Here is a 24,085-nt window from a genome sequence, read left to right on the forward strand (position 1 = left end):
GTGTGCGACAGTGTGATTGAGTGCAGTGCTTCCACAGCTGTGGAGTACCACCCCGACATTGTTATGTCTCTCTTTTGTGGAGAACATATTATGGTTTAGTTTTAGGGTTGGTTTTTCCACCAAATAATGCATCACTAATTCTTCATCTTCGTAAAAAGCAACCGTGTAATTAATTTAGGATAACTAAACATGAAATTATTTGATTATAATATACTGTATGTGAATGAAAGAGCAATCCTCCAGCAGCATTGAGGTAGTCAGAGAAGGAGCCTGGTGTGGTGCCCTACCTGTGCCACGGTCTCCCACTCTGTGGCGTCGTCCTCACTGGGGTGGATGCCATAGTTCCAGCGGCGCTGCACCACGTACAGGACAGGCTCCACAGAGATGTTGAACTTAGAGGACCAGCGGATCACCAGGCCTCCGGACGGCTGCTCCACAAACACCAGCTCCTTTCTGGGCTTCAGGGGTGCTCCTGAAAACATTCATTGACATCACTGTGAGACAGAGTTAGGGAGAGAATGGGGCATGACATCATCACTGTGAGTGACTTTAGGCAGAGAGGAAGAGGCGAAGCCAGATGATTTAGATAAGTCCTTTTTTTGTATGGAGGTCTATGAGCGTGTCGAATTACGTGATGCTTATTTGAATGAATATAAGTCTCGTAATGTTTAGGCTGTTAATGTACTAATATCACATGGCATTATGGCAACTTTGAGAAAAAACACTTAGTTATGCCTGTTGTTCACACCTGCCCTCATTGTCTAGAATTGTCCCACCTGATCTCGCCTGCCTTCAATCATTGAGGACATGTATTTCCATTGTCAGAGCGGTCACTTGGCTATCTTGTCAATATAATAGATAATCTTTGCTTGAGGACAGACATATAACATCATCACTGTGTGACTTTGGGAGAAACATTACAGATTTGAGATTGACAGACACTGTCCGAGACACTGTCCACTGGGTCAATATCATGGTCATTGTGCTGTGACGGACCGTGATATACTCTTGGATAGAGAGAATGTGGTTTACCAGCTGTCTCTTTGGGGAGGACACAGATAGTTAGCCTCTGGGTATGTGAGGTAGTGGAAAGCCGAGGAGCTTAAATTATCTTCTCTCCATGTCAAAACACACTCAGATGCACACACACACACACACACACACACACGTGTACAATCCATTTGCCTCATTGTCCCTCAGATTCAACCCATTTAAACTCTGTCAATGTGCCCATGTGCGATAAATCCGATTTATTAAGTGCGCAGTGTAGGGAAAAGTGAGTGTCCATGACAGACTAACTCTCTCCTGGAGGATTTATTTCAGCTGAGATGTAGTGAATTGTTGATTGAGCATCGGGCTAAGTGTTAATGAGATGGAGATTGGAAACGCAGCGTTCAGGAGTACAGAAGAACACTGAATAAATCCCACACCTCTCAATAAATCACCTGCCGTTCTCACACACTTACTTACCCAAGGACCTCTCCCCTCGATCTGAGGAGAGCGAGCGCCTAGCGCTGCTCTGTATTCATGAAATGCACACAGTATAAACACACATACTCAAGTCAAAGTAACTGCAAACAAGGTGCTCAAAATAGTGTTGAATTGCCTGTGCTGCATAAGCAGGCTGCTTCAACGTGTTACATCTCTATTGAGTATTTTTAACGTGATTGATTGATACTCATTGTATGCCGGGTGGGAGATGAAGGTGGGCCCATTTGCCAGACACATATAGAGTCAGTCTTGAGTCTCGTAGATAGAGGCTCGACAGAGGAACAGCTGTGTGCCATTGTGCTGAGGTGTGTGTGTGTGTGTGTGTGTGTGTGTGTGAGACAAACACAATACCACAGCATTCCTACTCCCTCCGCCATGATTCATCTTACCTCAGCTACACACACACACACACACACACACACACACACATCCCGTCTCTTCATCCAACAACCATCCACACGCAGCAAAGTGACAAACCCTCTCTTAGCTCGCACCCCTACAAAGATTACCCCTATGCGGCTAGATCCCATCCAAGAATCGTACTAACAGGATTCATCTTCCAATGGCCACATGCTTGCTCTGCCCCATCCAAAAAAACATAACCATGAAGTTCGCCTTGATGAACAGTTATCAAGAGCTGAGCATTCATTCATGTATTGTGCATTCCAACAATAACGCTCCTGGATTATAATGCTGAGTGCTCACGCACACACTGTCAAAATGACCTGGCTAATTACAGGGGCCGTAGCAAACAAGCACCAATCAAGGTGGGAGGAACACATCCAACAATACATTCTTCAAAAGGTGATTGTAGTACAATGGCATCCCATAGTCTTCAAACACTGATGAGTGCTCAGTGTCATGCCATGGTTCCCAGAGTCATCAATATACATGGTTACATAGGTCTCTGACGGTTAACAATGAAGATATGCGTCATATTTTATGTGCATCAAATGACTGTCTTTGTTTTGGAGCACAGAGGCAGCAATACATCCATACCCCAGGATGGTCATGCACTGTTCAATCTTTTAAATACATTAGTGGTGTGGAGCTGTGAATGGCTGGGGAGGACGACGGCTGGCTGGCGAGTGTGAGGATCAAGCATCACAGCGTCTCAAGAGGGAGAGAGACCATAAGTAAAGACTGACAGATTTACATAAGGACACGGGCTGAGAACAAGACTGCCTTTCCACACTGGTCTCTCAGTGATCACTATTATGGTGACAGAATAACCATCTATCACAAATGACTGCCAACCCATCATGGCTGAGGGAAAAGGGGGAGAGACATATCTTATTCAAAACTCCACTTTGCTAGTACAGCTTTGAACAAAAAAGAAGACGTTACAGTCTCGTGAGTAGTATGTAATATCACTGGGTTCTATTGATGTCAAGAGAAAAGCTCTACATATGGGACCAAGGCCCTGTAGTCATCTTCTGTGTATTTGTGTTCAAAAGACATAACACACACACAATGAGCTCTGCTTTCTACAGCGCACTCTTCCGCTGTCACACACTCGCTGGGGACCTTCACCTGCACACACACACAGGGCACACAAACACACATCTGAGAGCGATCTCCGCGGGGGAAACGCTCCATTTCACCCGGCTCTCGTCAGAATAATGGCTTCCAGCATTATGGATCATCCTGAACACACACTTGTGCACATACAGAAACAATTACTCTCTCCACACTGTGAGCACATAATTACACCTTCAACAATGGAGATCAGGATTGGAATTCAATCATGACTTAAAGCAGACTGCTAATTAAAACATGTGCAAATCTGATACCAATACAGATCAATCATAGGCTGTGTTTGGATTTACAGGACAGTCAACTGTTTGGCTCTATATACGTTTGTCTGTTCTCTATGGTGAATGTATCTAATTGTACAGTATATTCAACTCCTCAATGATACCTCTCCTTTTATCTTTCTCCATCCACACAGGCTGTGAATCTCCAGGCCATGACACTGCCTTTACTGTACATCCATTCTTTCAGAATATATTAATGCATGCTTCAACACACCACCACCACCCACCCCCACACACACACACACACACACACGTGTGTGTGCACTTCAAAAATAGCCACAGCTCTGTCACTGCATTGCTTCAAAGACTGAAAGAGGCAGGTTCCAGTCTTTCCACTGAGCCCAGTTCCACTTCTCCTGCCTTGTTATCAGTGTGCTGCTGACAAACACAACTGAAGAAGATCCAGCTTCCATCTCCTGGCCCAGAGGCACTGAGAGAGTCTTCTCTCGCTCTTCCACAATGGGCTGTGCGCTCTCCTCTTGTCTCTGAACATCCAGACACCTCAGGCAGTGACATTAAAACAGTTTTACTGGAGGTCTCCCTCCCTCTCTGTGCATCTGTTCTTTTGTGAGCCTAAAGCTGATTTAGAACAATTTCACACACTGGATGTATCATAAAATACAGCATGTACAGAATGTGGGGATTGCGTGGAGACAAAGAAACTCAAGTGAAATATTGGTCTATTTTGAATAAAATTAAATGTATGGTTCACTGCATAGCTAAATGGATTTTGCAGCACTACTAGTGAAACTTGGTATATCGTGTATACACAAACACATACCGCTAAAAAGGCATAGCCTTGCTAAATAATAACCGAAGATGATTTACAATATTCAAGGACAAAAGTTAAAGCACAGAAAGCTACTACTGCATTTGAATAACCGAATATGACAGAGTCCTGTGTACAGTAACTAGCTTTAGTGTTGTACCCAATGATGTCACATACGGCGCCTGTACAGTACATGTCATATTATGATGTGTCATTGTACCTTTGTAGAGGTTCTTGGGGGTCTGACAGGTGTGTCCGCAGCCATTGGAGCAGCACTTCTTGACAGCGGAGCACTCTCCATCCTCCTCACAGCTCTCCACGCAGGCTGCAGCGAAGCCACTGGCCTTCTCAGGGGCCGAGCAGTCCCCCTGTTTCACCCCTTCTACAGACTTCAGGAACTCACAGCTAGTCAAACACTCATAGTGCTTCTTGGGAAAGAGGGGCTGGAGGGTAGAGGGGAACAAGGAGGTGGTAGGAGGAAGAGGACGAGGTAGGAGGGGGAGGAGGAAGAGGAAAGGGAAGAGGTGGACAGGAGGAAAGGCAAATGAAAAATGTGTATCAGGTGACTTGTAGCGTTGAGTGTGCCAGTGCTTGAACTGGCAGGTCAGCGAGCTAACAGGGATTGTCCTGTTTACATTGAACCTGCTGACTAATTTGAGTGGTGAGTAAGTTAAACAGCTTTGATTCAATCTTACACGGAGTGCCATTACATTACAGTAGAGAGAAAAAAAGAGCCTCCACTTTACTTTGCTTGACGCTCTTTGTTCCCTCAGACTTTCCCCTTATTGAATTTTCCCACTCCAGAGGGAGCACTCAAACTCTGAGGCGGTGGCAATAGTGACATACGTACCTCGCATAAGTCCTGGCACTGATTTTCCTTCAGGTCCCAGGATTCCTTGCAGGGCTCCAGGCACTGTGAAAGGGAGAAGGAAGGGTGTCAGTGCTTCAAAGAGCCAGCCACATTAAAGAGCTTAGTGTGAGCGAAGCCTGAGAGGGTGCTCTCTCTCGCTCTCCCTTGCTCTCTTTCTGTCTCACTCCCTCTCCTCTCTGACTGCCAAGCACCTCACACAGCCACTTCCACGGTACACACCACAATCAGCATTCACACCTCTTTGTTACAAAATCCCCACATACTTTCAAAGAACATCAACAATTTTCTACAAAAGAAGGTAACAGGCCAATGGCCAAAGCGGATTCGTTTCAGAATAGAGCAAAGAGCACAGTCGCTGTGACTCCCAAAATCCATTCAATAGCTATAATTTTTTGTCTGGCTCTTCTGCCCTTGACAAATTCCTTACGAAAATGCATCAGCATAACCCCCAACAGCTCTCTCCTCCACCTCATGTCTGGACCCGATACAGCCTCTCTCTCTACCGCTCTCTCTCCCTCCCAACCTCTTCCAGTTGTACACAGAGAGGACGGTTAATAGATAATACATCCAGTTAAAATGTTCTTGGGATTCCCTTTTCAAACATGTGGAACTTATTTACTGGATGTTTGGCGCGGGCATGGGATCAAAGAGGATCCTAGAAGAGACTGCAGCGCAAGTCGTTTAGCCCAACATATCGGATGAAGAATTTAAAATGAAAATACACCAATAATGGTCAAATTCCTCTCGCTGTAAATACAACAGCTTGCCCTCAACTAATCAAACTCAATAAGGCTAAATGTAATAAAACATGAAAGTTCATGCATGTCCAAGGGAATCAGGCATCAGATGCCACCGCAGAAAAAGGGGCATGTGTTCAGAACCTTCATAGGATAGAGTGGCTGGAGGCTGATGTGTTCCTGGTGCTGCTAGCTGGCTGCTACAGAACCAGTGGTACTGCTATAGCCAGTGGGAGAGTCTCCCAGAGAGGAATCACTGCTGGGCTGCTGCTTCTGGGCAGCCACTGGGACAGGCCCAAACCACAGTGACCATTCAGCCTCATTCAATTTAGACTCTCTGACCCAGCTAAAATACAGAGACCCAGCAGCTAACTGTCAGACTCCACCACCGCATTCCTCGTATGGGAAAGTCCAATATGTTGGTCAGCAGGGGGGAATCATCTTTGATGAACCAGAGATGGAGACCTTCCGTGAGAGGAGAAATGAGAGCTAGGGAGTGAACTTTTGGCCAGAGCATTCTGGATGTCTCACATCAATCTCAGAGAACATGACCTATTAGATATATATAGAGACAGTCATTCGATGAGCGTAAAACACAGTATGTGCCCATGTTTTACTGGTATGGTACAGAGACACTTGCATGAGAAAATGATTGTCTTAAAAGGCAACAACATAAGAAATTACACCTGAGTCAGGGAGCTGTGTTAATGAGTCTTTAAATCAGCTCATTAGGAGCCTCTGTTTTTATTATGCCATTGCCAGTGAAAAGTTTACTTGCTTTTTATGGAGTGCGTAGGGCGGGCACATGTTGAAGCGTAAACCTGGCTTCTGGGAGGAACATGGAGCAATCAGGGCCCTACACTTGGGTTGCCTGACAGTTCTCAAACACATTGTGGTCTCTCAGTTAGCACTCGCTTTTACTCCACGGAGCAGGTTTGGGAGACCATCTGGACACAGGTGTTGAGGAGATACAGGGCTGAGAAAAGGGAGACAGGAGGCAGTGGGGAAGCAGTAGTTCATATTTCCCCTAAAAAAAGTATAGGCTATGGTATGTGATGAGCAGGAGTTCAGAATGAACCCCTGGAGATTCAAAAGAAACCATTGTGGGTTCCACAGAATTACACAGTGGGAAAAACTGAAATAAGTGTCTTGCAATGTCACTATCCCCACATACTGCATGGGAATATGATTTGATGAACACCTACAGTACATGAACGCTGAGTCAATTTCCACTGACAGTACGGTAGGCTTTACCTGGCGGTAGTAGCACTAATGGGCAGCCAGTCTTCCTTCCAGAGACACCATGCTGACACATTGAGGTGTTGAGGCAATGGCTTTTGCGCCAGCAGTCTCACTAGTCTAAAGGAACCTCTGCCAACAGACACAGCACATGCCAAAGGCCTAAAATCCCCTCTACAAATCACTGAGCATACACATGTAAGCTGCGGAATCAAGCCAATTTTCCCAATGAAAGATCTTGTGAGCATGGCAATGAATGCATTCCAGTTGTTGAAGAAAGGCTTTTCTTTGTGATCAGGCCCCTTTATGCTTCATCACAATTAGATCTATAGGGAAAGTGAAAATGGATTGAAACCTGCATTTGAAATGCTCGAGCTCGCGTGTGAAGGCAACCGGAATTAAGATTACATACCACGTTAAAAGATCACAGATTCGACCTTGTATGGTTAGTGCATGAAGCCTACCCCTTCAATATGTTTCTCACACACACAACCCCGTCGGATAAATTATTTAGTCCAAAATAGATGTTTTCAATACAATAGAAAAAACGAAGGCGAATTACAAATAAAGGAAGTGCATTCCTATGGATTTTGCAAGTCTTTGCACTCTTTGAGGGAGTGGATATGAGGATCACAAATGAAGATAAGCATTCGAGTTCTTCACTGTGAGAGCTCTCCACAGGTGTGCTGATAACTGACAATCTGTCAGCGTTTTTCTCAGCCACACCCACATAACTGACATTTTAGTAGGAGGGGGCGTGAGCGACGACAGATGTCGTGCCAAAGCAAATAGGAGACGCTCCGTATAATTACAAAAAGGTGACTCAATCAAAAACCACAGTTGTATTGACACCGTTGTGCTGCTGAATCTGACAATATCTGCTTCTGTGAGTCTTTAACATGGGGTTTAACCATTACTGAACAAAAATATAAACGCAACATGTAAGGTGTGGTCCCATGTTTCATGACCTGAAATAAGATTCCAGAAATGTCCCATATGCACAAAAAGCTTATTTCTCTTAAATTTTGTGCATTAATTTGTTTACATCCCTGTTAGTGAGCATTTTATCCTTTGTCAAGATAATCCATCCACCTGAAAGGTGTGGAATATCAAGAAGCTGATAAAACAGCATGATCATTACACAGGTACACAAGTGCACCTTGTGCTGGGGACAATAAAAGGCCCCTCTAAAATGTGCAGTTGTGTCACACAACAGTTGAGAGAGCGTGCAATTGGCATGCTGACTGCAGGAATGTCCACCAGAGCTGTTGCCAGGGAATTTAACGTTCATTTATCTCCCATTATCCGCCTCCAATGTTGTTTTAGAGAATTTGGCAGTACGTCCAACCGGCCTCACAACCACAGACTGTGTAACCACGCCAGCCCAGGACCTCCATTTCTGGCTTCTTCACCTGCAGGATGGTCTGAGACCAGCTAACCCAGGGATGGGCAACTCCAGTCCTCGAGGGCCTGATTGGTGTCACACTTTTCTCCATCCCTAGCAAGCACAGCTGATTTAACTAATTGCATTCTAAACTGAAGATCATGATTAGGAGATTATTGGAGTCAGGTGTGTTAGTTGGGGCAAAACTGTGACACCAAATCAAGCCATCGAGGACTGGAATTGCCCACCCCTGAGCTAACTGGACAGCTGATGAAACTGTGGGTTTGCACAACCAAAGAAAGTTTGTGCAGACAGTCAGAAATCACCTCAGGGTAGCTCATTTGCATGCTCGTCGTCCTCACCTGGGTCTTGACCTGACTGCAGTTCGGCGTCGTAACCAACTTCAGTGGGCAAATGCTCACCTTCGATGGCCACTGGCATGCCGGAGAAGTGTGCTCTTCACTGATGAATCCCTGTTTCAACTGTACTGGACAGATGGCAGACAGCGTCTATAGCTTCGTGTGGGCGAGCGGTTTACTGTCAACGTTGTGACAGAGGGCCCCATGATGAAGGTGGGGTTATTGTATGGGCAGCTATGGACATTGAACACAATTGCATTTTATCGATGGCAATTTGAATGCACAGAGATACCGTGACGCAATCCTGTGCCCCATTGTTGTGCCATTCATCCGCCGCCATCACCTCATGTTTAAGCATGATAATGCGCGGCCCGATGTCGCGAGGATCTGTACACAATTCCTGGAGGCTGAAAATGTCCCAGTTCTTCCATGACCTGCATACTCAGACATGTCACCCATTGAGCATGTTCGGGATGCTCTGGATCAACATGTACGACAGCGTGTTTGAGTTCCCGCCAATATCCAGCAACTTCACACAGCCATTGAAGAAGAGTGGGACAATATTCCACAGGCCACAATCAACAGCCTGATCAACTCTATGCGAATGAGATGTCGCACTGCATGAGGAAAATGGTGGTCACACCAGATGCTGACTGGTTGTTTTCTGACCCACACCCCTACAGGCACTGTATCTGTGACCAACAGATGCATATCTGTATTCCCAGTCAAGTGAAATCCATAGATTAGGGTCTAATTCATTCATTTCAATTGACTGATCTCCTTATATGAACTGTAACGCTGTAAAATCTTTGAAATTGTTGCATGTTGCATTTATATTTTTGTTCAGTGTAGGAGATCTCAGCTGGGCAGAGACAACATGGAAGGGAAAGTGGGTAATTGGGATAGACATGCTGCATCTGTCTAGTTAACCTGGGTGCCAGCCTGAGATGGTGTTGAAGCTAAAGTCTAAGACTGGCATCCAGGCTAACATATGTTGGAATAACAACACCACATGAAAATGTTCTATGATGCGTAAACATGCAAGTTAGTACACTAAATGATGTTGAACTGTTCTCACTCCCAGATGTATACAAGGACTTTCGCTATTGGTTGAGGCCAGAGCTCCACCAAAGCAGTTGGCTCTAGCAGTTTCCCAACAAAAGCATTTGTGCTCCCGACTCTCCCTTTGTGTCCTTATCGTCCTTCCAAAAAAGTGACACATTCTGCATGGGTAAGTAGGGCCAGCCTTGGAGCCCTTTCACTCCCCATTTCACGCTGTAATAAAACACAGCAGTTGTTGCACTGTGGAGCCCTGAAAGGCTTTCTGTGGGGCCGATGTGAGAGTCAGAGACTGAATGGCTGCCAATGCGACAGCACCGTCCTCACTTTGTCACGGCGAAGGGGGAGAGACAACTCGGCTGTGTGTGTGTGTGTGTGTGTGTGTGTACGCGTGCTTGTACGCGTGCTTGTGCACATGCGTGAGTGCATCTTAGAACTTCCACTTCCCCAGGCGGCTGGGGTAGGGGCGCGCTGGTTCTCGGTCCATCGTAAAAAAGACTCACTTCCCAATGGGGACAGCTGAAAAAACAAACTCTGACAAAATGTATTGTATAAAATGTCACAGAAAGTGTTTTGCTTCAGTTAATGAAGTGTGAACCGCTACCAGTCGAGATTGCCTCGGGCTTCACAATATGCACTGCAGACATAACAAAAGGCATGAACATCATTCATACTAATGTATTACGTATAGGAGACATTTTCCCATACCGCCTGAGCATATTTGTACAATCATAGGGCGGGTTTAGGAGAGATGAGTGGTTTTCCGACGACAAGCTATGATTGATTCCTTCATTTCGTTACCATACTGCGATCCATCAAATAATTTGCTATTTTATTAGGATCCCCATTAGTTGTTGTGAAAGCCGCAGCTACTTTTCCTGGGGTCCACACAGAACATGAAATATGACAGAACATTAATAGACAAGAACAGCTCAAGGACAGATCTACAGTGCATTCTGAAAGTATTCAGACACCTTGACTTTTTCCACATTGTTATGTTACAGCCTAATTCTAAAATTGATTAAATCGTTTTTTTCCAATCAATCTACACACAATACCCCATAATGACAAAAAAATGGTTTCTAGAATTCTAGAAAATATATTAAAATGATGCTACAAGCTTGGCATACACGTATTCTCCCATTGTTCTCTGCAGATCCTCTCAAGCTCTGTCAGGTTGGATGGGAAATGTCGCTGCACAGCTATTTTCAGGTCTCTCCAGAGATGTTCGATCGGGTTCAAGTCCGGGCTCTGCCTGGGCCACTCAAGGACATTCAGATACTTGTCCCAAAGCCACTCCTGTGTTGTCTTGGCTGTGTGCTTAGGGTCGTTGTCCTGTTGGAAGGTCTTTGCCGCAGTCTGAGTTCCTGAGCACTCTGGAGCAGGTTTCATCAAGGATCTCTCTGTACTTTGCTCTGTTCATCTTTCCCTCAATCCTGACTAGTCTCCCAGTCTCTGCCGCTGAAAAACATCCCCACAGCATGATGTTGCCATAACCATGCTTCACAGTAGGGATGGTGCCAGGGTTCCTCCAGAAGTGACGCTTGGCATTCAGGCCAAAGAGTTCAATCTTGGTTTCATCAGACCAGAGCATCTTGTTTCTAATGGTCAGAGTCCTTTAGTTGCCTTTTGGCAAAGTTCAAGCGGGCTGTCATATGCCGTTTACTGAGGAGTGGCTTCAGATTGGGCCTCCTTTTATAAAGGCCTGATTGGTGGAGTGCTGCAGAGATGGTTGTCCTTCTGGAAGGTTCTCCCATCTCCACAGAGGAACTCTGGAGCTCTGTCAGAGTGACCGTCGGGTTCTTGGTCACCTCCCCCGCTCTAGGAAGAGTCTTGGTGGTTCAAAACTTCTTCCATTTAAGAATGAAGGCCACTGTGTTCTTGGGGACTTTCAATGCTGCAGAAATGTTTTGGTACCCTTCCCCAGATCTAAGCCTCGACACAATCCCGTCTCGGAGCTCTATGGACAATTCCTTTGACCTCATGGCTTGGTTTTTGCTCTGACATGCACTGTCAACAATCAATAGAATTTACCACAGGTGGACTCCAATCAAGTTGTACAAACATCTCAAGGATGATCAATGGAAACAGGATTCGCCTGAGCTCAATTTCAAGTCTCATAGCAAAGGGTCTGAATACCTTATTTACATAAGTATTTCTTTTTTTGTTTTGCAAAAATGTGTAAACCTGTTTTTGCTTTGTCATTATGGGCTATTGTGTATAGATTGAGGGAAAAAAGTATTTGATCCATTTTAGAATAAGGCTGTAACATACCAAAACGTGGAAAAAGTCAAGGGTCTGACTACTTTCTGAATACACTGTATATACACACACACACACACACACATTTAAAAGCAGCACACATAGCCTACATATCACACAAAATATCTAGGTCAGATACGGGAGTGGCGCTGTGCAGTGAGGTGTTGCTTTATCTGGGTTTTCTTTTTACCAGGTTTGCTGTTCATTTGAGCAATATGAGATGGAAGGGAGTTCCATGCAATAATGGCTCTATATAACATGGTACACTTTCTTGAATTTGTTCTGGATTTGGGAAATATGAAAAGACTCCTGGTGGCATGTCTGGTGGGGTAAGTGTGTGTGTCAGAGCTGTGCGTAAGTTGACTATGCAAACAATTTGGAATTTTCAACATAGTTTCTTATAAAAAGAAGTGATGCAGTCAGTCTCTCATCAACTCTTAGGCAAGAGAGACGGGCATGCCTAGTATTTAAATTAGCCTTCTGATTACAATGAAGAGCAAGATGTGCCACTCTGTTCTGGGCCAGCTGCAGCTTAACTAGGTATTTCTTAGCAGCACTTGACCACATGGCTGGACAATAATCAAGGTAAGACAAAACTAGAGCTTGCAAAATATGCTTTGTGGAGTGTGGTGTCAAAAAGCTCTATTATGGACAGACCTCTCCCCATCTTTAAAACCACTGAATCTACATGTTTTGACCATGACAGTTTACAGTCTAAGGTAATGCCAAGTAATTTAGTCTCCTCACACAATATTGACACTTTGGGCCCAATTTGGACATTTTCACTTAGGGGTGTACTCACTTTTGTTGCCAGCGGTTTAGACATTAATGGCTGTGTGTTGAGTTATTTTGAGGGGACAGCAAATTTACACTGTTATACAAGCTGTACACTCACTACTTTACATTGTAGCAAAGTGTCATTTCTTCAGTGTTGTCACATGAAAAGATATACTCAAATATTTACAAAAATGTGAGGGGTGTACTCACTTTTGTGATATACTGTATATGGTTGAATCATCAGCATACATGGACACACAGGCTTTGTTTAATGCCAGTGGCATGTCATTGGTAAAAATAGAAGAAAAAAAAAGAGGGCCTAGAGAACTTCTCTGCGGTACACCACACCCTACATGTTTGACAGAGATGCTTCCATTAAAGAAAGCTCTGAATCCACGATATAGCAGAAGTTGAAAAGCCATAACACAAGTTCTCAACAACAGGTTATGGTCAATAATATCAAAGGCTACACTGAAAACAGTACAGCTCCCACAATCTTCTTATCACTTTCAACCAATCATCAGTCGTTTGTGTAGTATATGTTGAGTGTCCTTCTCTATAAGCATGCTGAAAGTCTGTTGTCAATTTGTTTACAGAGAAATAGCATTGTATTTGGTCAAACACCATTTTTTCCCCAACAGTTTGCTAAGAGCTGGCAGCAAGCTGATTGGTCTGCGGTTAGAACCAGCGAAGTCCGCTTTACCACTCTTGGGTAGCGGAATGACTTTGGCTTCCCTCCTGGCCTGAGGACAAAAACCTTCCTCTAGACTCAGATGAAAAGATATGACAGATAGATGGAAGTCTACTGTGGATGGCCACTCCTAAGTTGTCAATGCCAGGAGGTTTGTCATTTGTAATCGATAACAATAATCTTTCCACCTGTCCCACACTAACTTTGCAAAATTCTAACTTACAATGCTTTTCTTTCATTATTAGTTTTTTTTATGCATGAATACGATGGCTCACTGTTCGTTGTTGGCATTTCCCGCTCAAGTTTGCCAAATAATTGGCAACATCAAATGGTTTTGTGATGAGTAAGCTATCTGATTCATTGAAAGATGAAGTTGAATGTCTTTTTGCCCATAATATCATTTAAAATTTGCTAAAGTTTTTTGATCATTGTTCTTGGCTTCATAAGTTTCTTATTATTATTGCTGAGTTTAGTCGCATCATTTCTCAATTTGCAGTAAGTCAGGTGTGCATTCAGACTTATTAGCCATTCCTTTTGCCCCATCTCTTTCAACCATACAGTTTTTCAATTCCTCATCAATCCACGGAGCCATAACAGTACTAACAGTCAGTTTCTTAACATATGCATATTTATCAATAATTGAAAGCAGCAATTTCAATAATTCATCAAGTGCAGCGTCTGGATGCTCCTTATTAATCACATCAGACCAACAAATATGTTTTACACCATCCACATAAGAGTCACAGAAAAAAAACTTTTGATGATCTCTTATACACAATTTTAGGCCCAGCTTTTGGAACCTTGGTTCTCCTAGATATAGCCACTATATTGTGATCACTGCATCCAATGGGTACAGATACAACATAATATTTCTACACATGAATAACCAAATGTGAGAGCTTGCCATACATCCCTTCAAATATGAAGTTGACTATAAAGTCACGTAGCCACTATGCATACATAACAGGCCTCCCAATCCATTGTATAAGTTTTCCCCCCATCTATCCCATAAAGGAAAGATGGCTGGGGCCAGTAGAAACTGTCGATCGTGGTCCTGAAGTTTAGTGTCAGCTTGGCGAGGCGGTGGGGATATTTACAAGGCATGTCTGGAGTCCCTGTGAGTGTGCAGAGCTGCAGCAGGAGTGACCAGACTCCTCTGGGATAGAGTGATAGGGAGGGGCTCTCTGTTGATCACACACTGTAAATATCACCTTCTATCTATTCTGCTGCCCTTGCGCTTTTCATGCACACCACCAGACTCAATTACTCCAGCGGCGCTTGCTAGACGCCCCGCTCATATTTATCGACCCACACAGAAGCTACCACTGGTCACCAGGACCTACTCTGGTGTTGTGGTTAAAGTGCTCTCTTTTTAATCTCTCTCGCTCTCTGTATATCTTTCTCCCCCATGGTCTCTTTCTCTCTCCCTCCATCACTCCCTTGCTATGAGCACCATTACTCTTAATGGTTCCCTACATCCCTCCTCATTCTTATTCATGGCAGAAGGCCCACTTCAAACTGCATTAGATAATTCAAAGTCAGCTTGATTTACACTGAACAAAAAAATAAAAGCAACATGTAAAGTGTTGGTCCCATGTTTCATGAGCTGAAATTAAAAAAAAAACTGATATTTTCCATACACACAAAAAGCTATTTTCTCTAAATGTTTGTGCACAAATATGTTTACATCCCTGTTAGTGAGCATTTCACCTTTGCCAAGATAATCTATCCATGCCACAGATGTCTTAAATTTTGAGGGATCATGCAATTGGCATGCTGACTGCAGGATAGTCCAACTGAGCTGTTCCAGAGAATTGAATGTTCATTTCTCTACTATAAGTTGCCTCCAATATCTTTTTAGACAATTTGGCAGTACGTCCAACCGGCCTCACAACCGCAGACCACGTGTGACCACCGCAGACCACGTGTGACCACCGCAGACCACGTGTGACCACCGCAGACCACGTGTGACCACCGCAGACCACGTGTAACCACCGCAGACCACGTGTAACCACCGCAGACCACGTGTAACCACCGCAGACCACGTGTAACCACCGCAGACCACGTGTAACCACCGCAGACCACGTGTAACCACCGCAGACCACGTGTAACCACCGCAGACCACGTGTAACCACCGCAGACCACGTGTAACCACCGCAGACCACGTGTAACAACCGCAGACCACGTGTAACAACCGCAGACCACGTGTAACAACCGCAGACCACGTGTAACAACCGCAGACCACGTGTAACAACCGCAGACCATGTGTAACAACCGCAGACCACGTGTAACAACCGCAGACCACGTGTAACCACCACAGACCACGTGTAACCACCGCAGACCACGTGTAACAACCGCAGACCACGTGTAACCACCGCAGACCACGTGTAACCACCGCAGACCACGTGTAACCACCGCAGACCACGTGTAACCACCGCAGACCACGTGTAACCACGCCAGTCCATGACCTCCACATCCGGCTTCTTCACCTGCAGGATCTTCTGAGGGGAGTGCTGAGGAGTTTCCCTGTCTGTAATAAAGCACTTTTGTGGGGAATAACAAATTTAGCTTGACTGGGCCTGGCTCCCCAGTGGGTGGGCCCTATGCCCTCCCAGGCCAATCCCCTGCCCAGTCATGTGAAATCCATAGATTAGGGCCCACATCCATATTCAAGTCAAGTGTTTGTTTTCTACCATGTCCAAGAAAACATTCAAAAAGTGAATTCCGTGACATATTTGAAATTAATGAATTAAAGATGTACATCTGGTGAAGAGTTGCCTGTCGGCTGATGCACACTGGGAGTATCAAAACAAGCTGAGGTCAACAAATCAGAACAGTTTAAACATATTTCATTGAATGTTGGGTTGTGATGTGAATAAGTAGAACATTTTATTTCTAAAGGCTTTCCAATATGTCATTGACTTGTCATTAACTTTCGTACTATTGTATAAATGTGGAGAATAAATCGTGTGGAGTGATTGTACAGTGATTAATAAACAATAAAGTTCAGTGTACCTTCAACATTGTTCTTTCAGTGGACTGTGAGTAAGATGAGGTGTGGTCGTGCATAGGACTCTCCGGTTGTCTCTCTCTCTCTGTGCTTACAGTAAACCAACACAGGTGCTGGTTTGGAAAAGCAGTTGAGGCATGCTGCCACACTAGAGTGTGTGAGTGGATTAGATATTTCAAGGTTAGAGAAGGAGACAGATGAACTGCTCAAACTTGAAACATAGTTTCATACATTCATACATCCCTCTCCCCAGCACACACACAAACACACCTTTCATCTCAATTCATGTCCTGGTTGGACTCAAGAAAACTCAGACTTCAAAGGCCATCCCATGGGTTTGTGTTGGTTATGATGTTTACCATGGATGACATGACTCATGTCACCATACGCCCTCTCATTAGTTCACAGCACAGAGCAAGGATAACAGACATGCCTCTTCTCAATGTCTGTCATATAACAGACTAGGAGAGGAAAAACCGTCTGGTTTCCATCTCTCTCTTCCTATGGAGATCGTCAACTCCTTTCATAAGGCCCTTGGTCTTTCTCAAATCTTTTCCAAAACTATTTTATCAATCACTTGCTATCTGGGGAATTACATTTGAATTCAAATCACTTTTTGACAGCATCCCTTTTTATTTAAACAAAACTTTCCAAACATTGTTTGCCCATGGAAGAAGTGGTCAGAAAGTGACTTTTTGGACCTGAATGCGAAAACATTCAGGAGATAAAGGTGCTCAAAGTTGAGCCATTTAGCATACCATGAGACAGCCATGTCTTCTTCACTGGAAAATATAAAAATGGTTGGGATTGATTTCATTTAAAAACTTAGACAGGGTTGTCCAATTCTTTTATTATTTCTTGAAAAAAAAAATAATGTCAATTATCTAAAAACACAAACTCGGATTTCATATTCGCATATGGCGTATCTTAAACTCTACTTCACATCATCTGAGGTTGTGTCCGCCAACGATTGAGACAGCATACTTTTGAAGAGGGTGGGTGTCATTTCAATCATATTAATATAATTCATAGAACGGACCTATCCCTTCAGACCACTGCAATTTAGCTGGTACACCGTTGAAATGTAAATGTAAAGCTTCTAGTTAGTACCACAAAAATTTTACAGATATTTCTATTCAAGTAAACATTATCTGATGTGTGGACTTCCAACCGTCTTTGTTGTACCATTTGAAAGTTGACATTTAAAAATTGTATTCACATTTTAGTACATTTAACAGCCAAAACATGACACCCACCTTGTATTCAAGAGCATGTTGTGTCTCAACCAATAGCGTACACAACACAAAAACCTTAGATGATATAAAATAGGGTCTAAGCTACAACATATGTTAATATCTAGGTCAGATAGGGGATTTACATTAAAAAAAGGTCAAATAAATAACAATTTTTAGTAAAATATTTTTTCCCCCACCAGAAATTATAAAATAGTTTGACAACCCTGTCTGTAAGCTTTTAAATGATATCAATCCCAACCATTTATATTTTCCAGTGAAGAAGACATGGCTGTCTAATGCTATGGTGGGGTATGCAAAATGGATAAACTTTGAGCACCTTTATCTCTTGAAGGTTTTGGCATTCAGGTTTAAAAAGTCACTTTCTGGTCATTTCTACAATAAGCAAATATGTATGGAAGAGTTCAGTCAAATCAAAAGGTGAGCTGTCAAAAAGTGATTGAATTAAAATAGATGTACTCATCTACCATTTGTTGGGAGTCATAAGCTGTCAAGGCATAAAGCAATGAAATATTACCTGGAATATTTTTATAGCTCATGCACCAATCGCAATTAACAGGGTAATAACAATGAAGACCTGCAGGTATGCATGCCAAGTAAGTCAACATTCCTTTAATGTTCTTTGACACAATTAGTGATTCATTACATGTCAACTCTAAATAGCATACGGCCTTGAAAGAGTAGTTTAAAACGTTGTGAATATCATTATTTATCCAATGTTTTCAAACCAACAAAAATAGCGCTGTGCTGCCACTAATGGGCTGAAATCTATATGGTTGAAGACCTGCTATTATGTTCTTCAATAGAGAGCGGGAAACGATGAGCAACCTAGCAGGTGGTATCACAGACATTCTTTGAGTTTCACTTTAATTATTCATTGAAATGCAGTTGAAGGGAACAGAGCCTTGGATGAATATGTTGCCAGAAAGGGAGAAAAACAAGAGGAGGAGGAGTTCATGCATTATAAATGTACCCCACAATCAAAGTTGCCTGCGTTATTTATGAGCTAAAATAAACACCCAGCCCAGCTAGGATCGGGGTTTTGTCTTTCTGCTGTGGAATGCAATAGCAGTTCACACTAATTACTTCATGACTGACGTTTCACCCATAACAGCCATTCAACCAACCACTGACATCCCACTCACTACTATATTTCTGAAACATGCCTACCAACACAACAACCAAAGCGGCAACGAAGCTGACGTGACTCTAAGTTCTGGTCCTTTGGAACGGTTGTTACATTACGCCACCAGCCAGACAAGAGATGGATATTACAGTGGCCGGTAACGTGAGCCTCACTTATCACCCTTCTCAGGGCTCGGTTGACACGTCATGACAAATAGACTCAACAGGATGTCTCAATCAGACGGGGTCAGATGGGTTAAAAACATGTTTAGTTGTCCTTTTACTGTGCTGCGGTGGCCTGGGAAAGAGTTGGGCCCTCTGTGACTCTGTGTGCCCTGCGGCTGTCCCACGCCACTCTGCTTAACGTCCCTTCTGATTTACTGTACTCTAGTCGCTCCCCCATACCAATGATGATGGGAACCACCACATCATCCTGCCTGATGGACGGATGAAAGCGTAGCGTAGAATGGGAGTACGAGCTAATGCACTTTCCCAGCATCACTGAGTCATTTGTTTAGGTTTTGTTCGCAATGCAAGATTTCAAGTTGTGATTATCAGATCATATTTTCCACAGAGTAGAAGTGAGAGAAAATACAATTTCTGTTATGGGCAGTGTAGTCAGTGGTGAATTGGGGAGATAGTGGGCGATTAAATGAATTTAGGCTTCGTTAAAACATGCTCCTGCTGGGCCCATACACGCTATGCGGTGGAATTGTGTCTGGACTGGGACTCGAGGAATTAGAAATGAAATGTGAAGGATTTGGAGTCAGGAGACTTCAGACCACTCTCCCTATCTAGGTCAGAAATATCTGCAACATGAAAAGTCTTCAGAGGGAGTGAGACTGACCTGATAACATTCCACTGCCATCTCCTGTTGTTTGAGGTTAAAGAAACACTTCAAAATCCACTAATCCCACTCAACCAGCCCCCACTAACATTCACAAATGGTAGTAGTCTTCCTCAAAAATAAAATGTGATCTGTATCATCTCTACCAATGAGAATATATTGAGGAACACAAACGCCAGAATATCAATATTCAGAGAATGGGAGGCTTTACCCAGAGGGCCACAGGGCCAGGTCGAAGGTCACTGGATTTACACTGCTGCGTGTTTGTAGGGATCAAGTGAGAGCTTAGAACAGAATGGTCGATTTCTCGATTAGAGAGACATTTGGAGCCTTTGGAAATCCTAGCTGTGTAAATTACTCCTCTGCTGACATACTGACCACACTAACGCCCACATTATCAGAGCATTACTATGGACGTCATCATACCAGTGATGCCCAAATGAATGTCACAGAAGATCTGTGCAGTTTGATTTCAGGATTTGGCCATCTCGAACATGACGTGATTGACTCAAAGAAATATCCATAGTCAAAAACACCCTCCTGTTGATGACTGTGTAACAAACTAACAATCCAACCTTTCCTTCAGAGATCATTATAATCTAAGATCTCTCAAAGTAGAGATGGCAACATCAGGAGAGGAGAGTACTAAGCTATGGGCTGAGCTTGTGGGTGCTGATAAGCCAGGCGGCCAATAGAAAACAGCACAGAGCTCCTCGTCCGCAGAATGGGAATAAACAACTTGGATTAGAGCAGATTGTCTCGGCTTGACAGGTCATTATTGCTTGAAAAGGATTTGACAAGCAGTTGGGATTACAATGATCCTTCTAGAAAAGCAAGAACATGAAGGAAAAAAGCCTGACATTTGACAAGGAGATGTGTCGTTGTAGCTGTATAAGCTTATTTCTGTTTAACAGTTTTAGGGCATTTGAAGATGCTTTCTGCACATTAAAAACATGAATTGATGCATGGTTGAACAGGAAGTGATCCAAACAGCTTCTTGAAATTAAAAAACAAATACCTGTTTATATTAGTGACTCGCATTTCCAAGCGATGCCTTAGAGGAGACATCCATGGTAATGCAACTTTTTCCTTCAGCTATTCACCATTGAGTCCTCACCTCCTCAGAATCATTGGAATGTTCAGAAGGGAACTATCACCACTAGAGAACGTCTAGGGGCTGTAACCTCAGTGAGGAGAGAATGCGCGTCTCCAGCGTCGATGGTCTGGTGTTTCTGTGGGGGGGGGGGGTTCTCTCCCTGCCACCCACATTGTGAATAATGAGCTCCACAGATAGCAGGCAATGGAGCAACCCCCCTCAGTCAATGAAACTTAACAGCCATGTCCAGATCCTTCCTGCTAGAACTGACCAGCCTTGCTTCACACTCCACCTCCGCCACACACACAGGCCTCAGACTCAAACACCCTTCAATTATAAAAGTGCAGGCAGAGAGTGGAAGGATTAAAAACAGTAAGACATGTACACAGAGATTAACCTAAATAAAAATTGTCCTCAAACAACTACCACCACTGTCCAATGAGAAAAATAAGCGGTGTGAAGGAATACCAGGGATAATAATTGTGCATTGGGAAAGTACTGAGACACCTTGACTTTTTCCACATTTTGTTACGTTACAGCCTTATTCTAAAAATGAATTAAATACCACACAATACCCCATAATGACAAAGCAAAAACAGGTTTAGTCTATTTTACACATTTATAAAAATATAAAAAGTGGAATATCACATTTACATAAGTATTCAGACCCTTCGCCAAAGGTGCTTCAACAAAGTATTGAGTAGAGATTACAGCCTCGAGTCTTCTTGGGTATGACGCTACAAACTTGGCACACCTGTATTTGGGGAGTTTCTTTCATTCTTCTCTCCAGATCCTCTCAAGCTCTGTCAGGTTGGATGGGGAGCGTCACTGCACAGCTATTTTCAGGTCTGTCCAGAGATGTTCGATCGGGTTCAAGTCCAGGCTCTGGCTGGGCCACTCAAGGACATTCAGAGACTTGTCCCAAGGTTGTGTGCTTAGGGTTGTTCTCCTGTTGGAAGGTGAACCTTCGCCCCAGTCCGAGGTCCTGAGCACTCTGGGGCAGGTTATCATCAAGGATCTCTTTGTACTTTGCTCCATTCATATTTCCCCTCGATCCTGACTAGTCTCCCAGTCTCTGCCGCTGAAAAACATCCCCACAACATGATGCTGCCACAACCACGCGTCACCGTAGGGATGGTTCCAGGTTCTCCGGACGTGAAGCTTGGCATTCAGGCCAAAGAGTTCAATCTTGGTGTCATCAGACCAGAGAATCTTGTTTCTCATGGTCAGAGTCCTTTAGGTGCCTTTTAGCAAACTCCAAGCGGACTGTGAAGGGCCTTTTACTGAGGTGTGGCTTCCGTCTGGCAACTTTACCATAAAGGCCCGATTGGTGGAGTGCTGCAGAGATGGTTGTCCTTCTGGTAGGTTTTCCTATCTGCACAGAGGAACTCTGTAGCTCTGTCAGAGTGCCCATCGGGTTCTTGGTAATCTCCCTGACCAAGGCCCTTCTCCCCCGATTGCTGAGTTTGGCCAGGCAGCCAGCTCTAGGGAGAGTCTTGGTAGTTCCAAACTTCTTCCATTTAAGAATGATGGAGGCCACTGTTTTCTTGGGGACCTTGAAGGCTGCAGAAATGTTTTGGTACCCTCGCCAAGATCTGTGCCCTGACAAAATCCTGTCTCGGAGCTCTACGGACAATTCCTTCGGCCTCATGGCTTGATTTTTGCTCTGACGTGCACTGTCAACTGAGGGACCTTATATAGACAGGGGTATGCACCTTTTCAAATCATGTCCATTCAATTGAATTTACCACAGGTGGACTCCAATCAAGTTGTAGAAACATCTCAAGGATGATCAATGGAAACAGGATGCAACATAACTAACTCCTCTTTCGAGTCTCATAGCAAAGGGTCTGAATACTTATTTACATAAGGTATCTGTTCATTTGTAATAAATGAGTTTACTTTGTCATTATGGGGTATTGTGTGTAGATTGATGAGAAAAAAAAAAATTTAATCATTTTTATAATAAGGCTATAACGTAACAAAATGTGGAAAAAGTCAAGGGGTCTGAATACTTTCCAAATACACTGGTCATCTCAATATTTGGTCTGTTTTAGTCTTCAGTCAGACTAGACATGACAGCACACCTGGAGGCTCCTCAGAGGAGGAAGGGGAGAACAATCCTCCTTATTGAATTTCAGAAAAAATGTAATAGTGAAACAAAGACAAAACTACCCTATATATATTTACATGTCACTAATAATTGATTAAAACACTTTGTTTTTTGCAATGAAGGTCTACAGTAGCCTCAACAGCACTCTATAGGGTAGCACCATGGTGTAGCCGGAGGACAGCTAGTTTATCCTCTTCTGGGTACTTTGACTTCAATACAAAACCTAGGAGGCTCATGGTTCTCACCCCCTTCCATAGACTTATACAGTAATTATGTCAACTTCTGGAGGACGTCCTCCAACCTATCAGAGCTTTTACAGCATGAACTGACAGTTTATCAACTCAACTGAAAGGATCAGAGAATGAATCAAGTACTGAAAGCATAAGCTATAGCGAGCTAGCAGTGTAGTGCATAAAATGTGATGAGTAGTTGATTCAAAGAGAGAGAAAGACAAGTTGAAAAGTTGATCAAATTTATTTATTTAAAAAAAATGGAGAAGCAAGAGCGAGAGAGCGACCTAGTTATATTTTGTTGTATTTTCACTCTAACTTCCACTAACTTAGTGAATCTATCTAGTTTAGCCTACTCAAACACCCGGCTCAAACAGAGAGGGATGCTATGTTAGCTAGCCCGGCTATGGCTATCCAACACTGGAACTCGTCCAAGTCAAGGTAAGCTTGTGGATTTATTAATTGATTTCCACCGGGGCCTGCCTGTGTAACTACTAAACTGCTTGCTGACTGTACTGCATGATTGTAGCGGGTTTACAAACGTGTTAGTTCTAGTAGCTATGTTAACTACGACGTTAGCTAATATGGTGACAACGATGTAGCCTGTGTGTAGCAGTTATGATATGAAGGTTTGGCTTGGGAAAAAAATGTCAGACTGGTCACAGACAGCTGATGTGTTGTGCACTGAAGTCCACAAGTGAAGGGAAATAGTGAAAGGAGGAGAGCGCATAGATCCGAGAAGGAATGAGCAGATCATGCTGTTTGTATGTAGCTGCTATGAATGTGAACTGTGTTTGCGTGTGATCAGGGGTGTATTCAATCCACCAATTCTGTTGAAAAACCCTTACTTAAACAGAAGCAAACGGAATGAAAATGGGGATAAACATACCCACATTTGTCCAATAGAAACTCTCGTTTGCAACTTTTGGATGAATGATTACACCCTAGATCAGCT

The 24,085-nt window shown here is 43.6% G+C and overlaps 1 protein-coding gene across 1 annotated transcript in view; it reads right to left on the reverse strand.

Moving 5' to 3' along the window:
* LOC139538750 (anosmin-1-like) overlaps positions 1–24,085 on the reverse strand; it is a 52,326-nt gene that overhangs the window by 14,135 nt on the left and 14,106 nt on the right. The window contains exons 3-5 of the mRNA XM_071341141.1: positions 4,928–4,990; positions 4,298–4,520; positions 288–472 (exon numbers count right to left, since the gene is read on the reverse strand). Of these exons, the coding sequence (XP_071197242.1) occupies positions 288–472; positions 4,298–4,520; positions 4,928–4,990 (471 nt within the window). The remainder of the gene's footprint in view (positions 1–287; positions 473–4,297; positions 4,521–4,927; positions 4,991–24,085) is intronic.

Source organism: Salvelinus alpinus, chromosome 14 (assembly GCF_045679555.1).
Source record: "Salvelinus alpinus chromosome 14, SLU_Salpinus.1, whole genome shotgun sequence".
Classification (NCBI taxonomy): domain Eukaryota; kingdom Metazoa; phylum Chordata; class Actinopteri; order Salmoniformes; family Salmonidae; genus Salvelinus; species Salvelinus alpinus.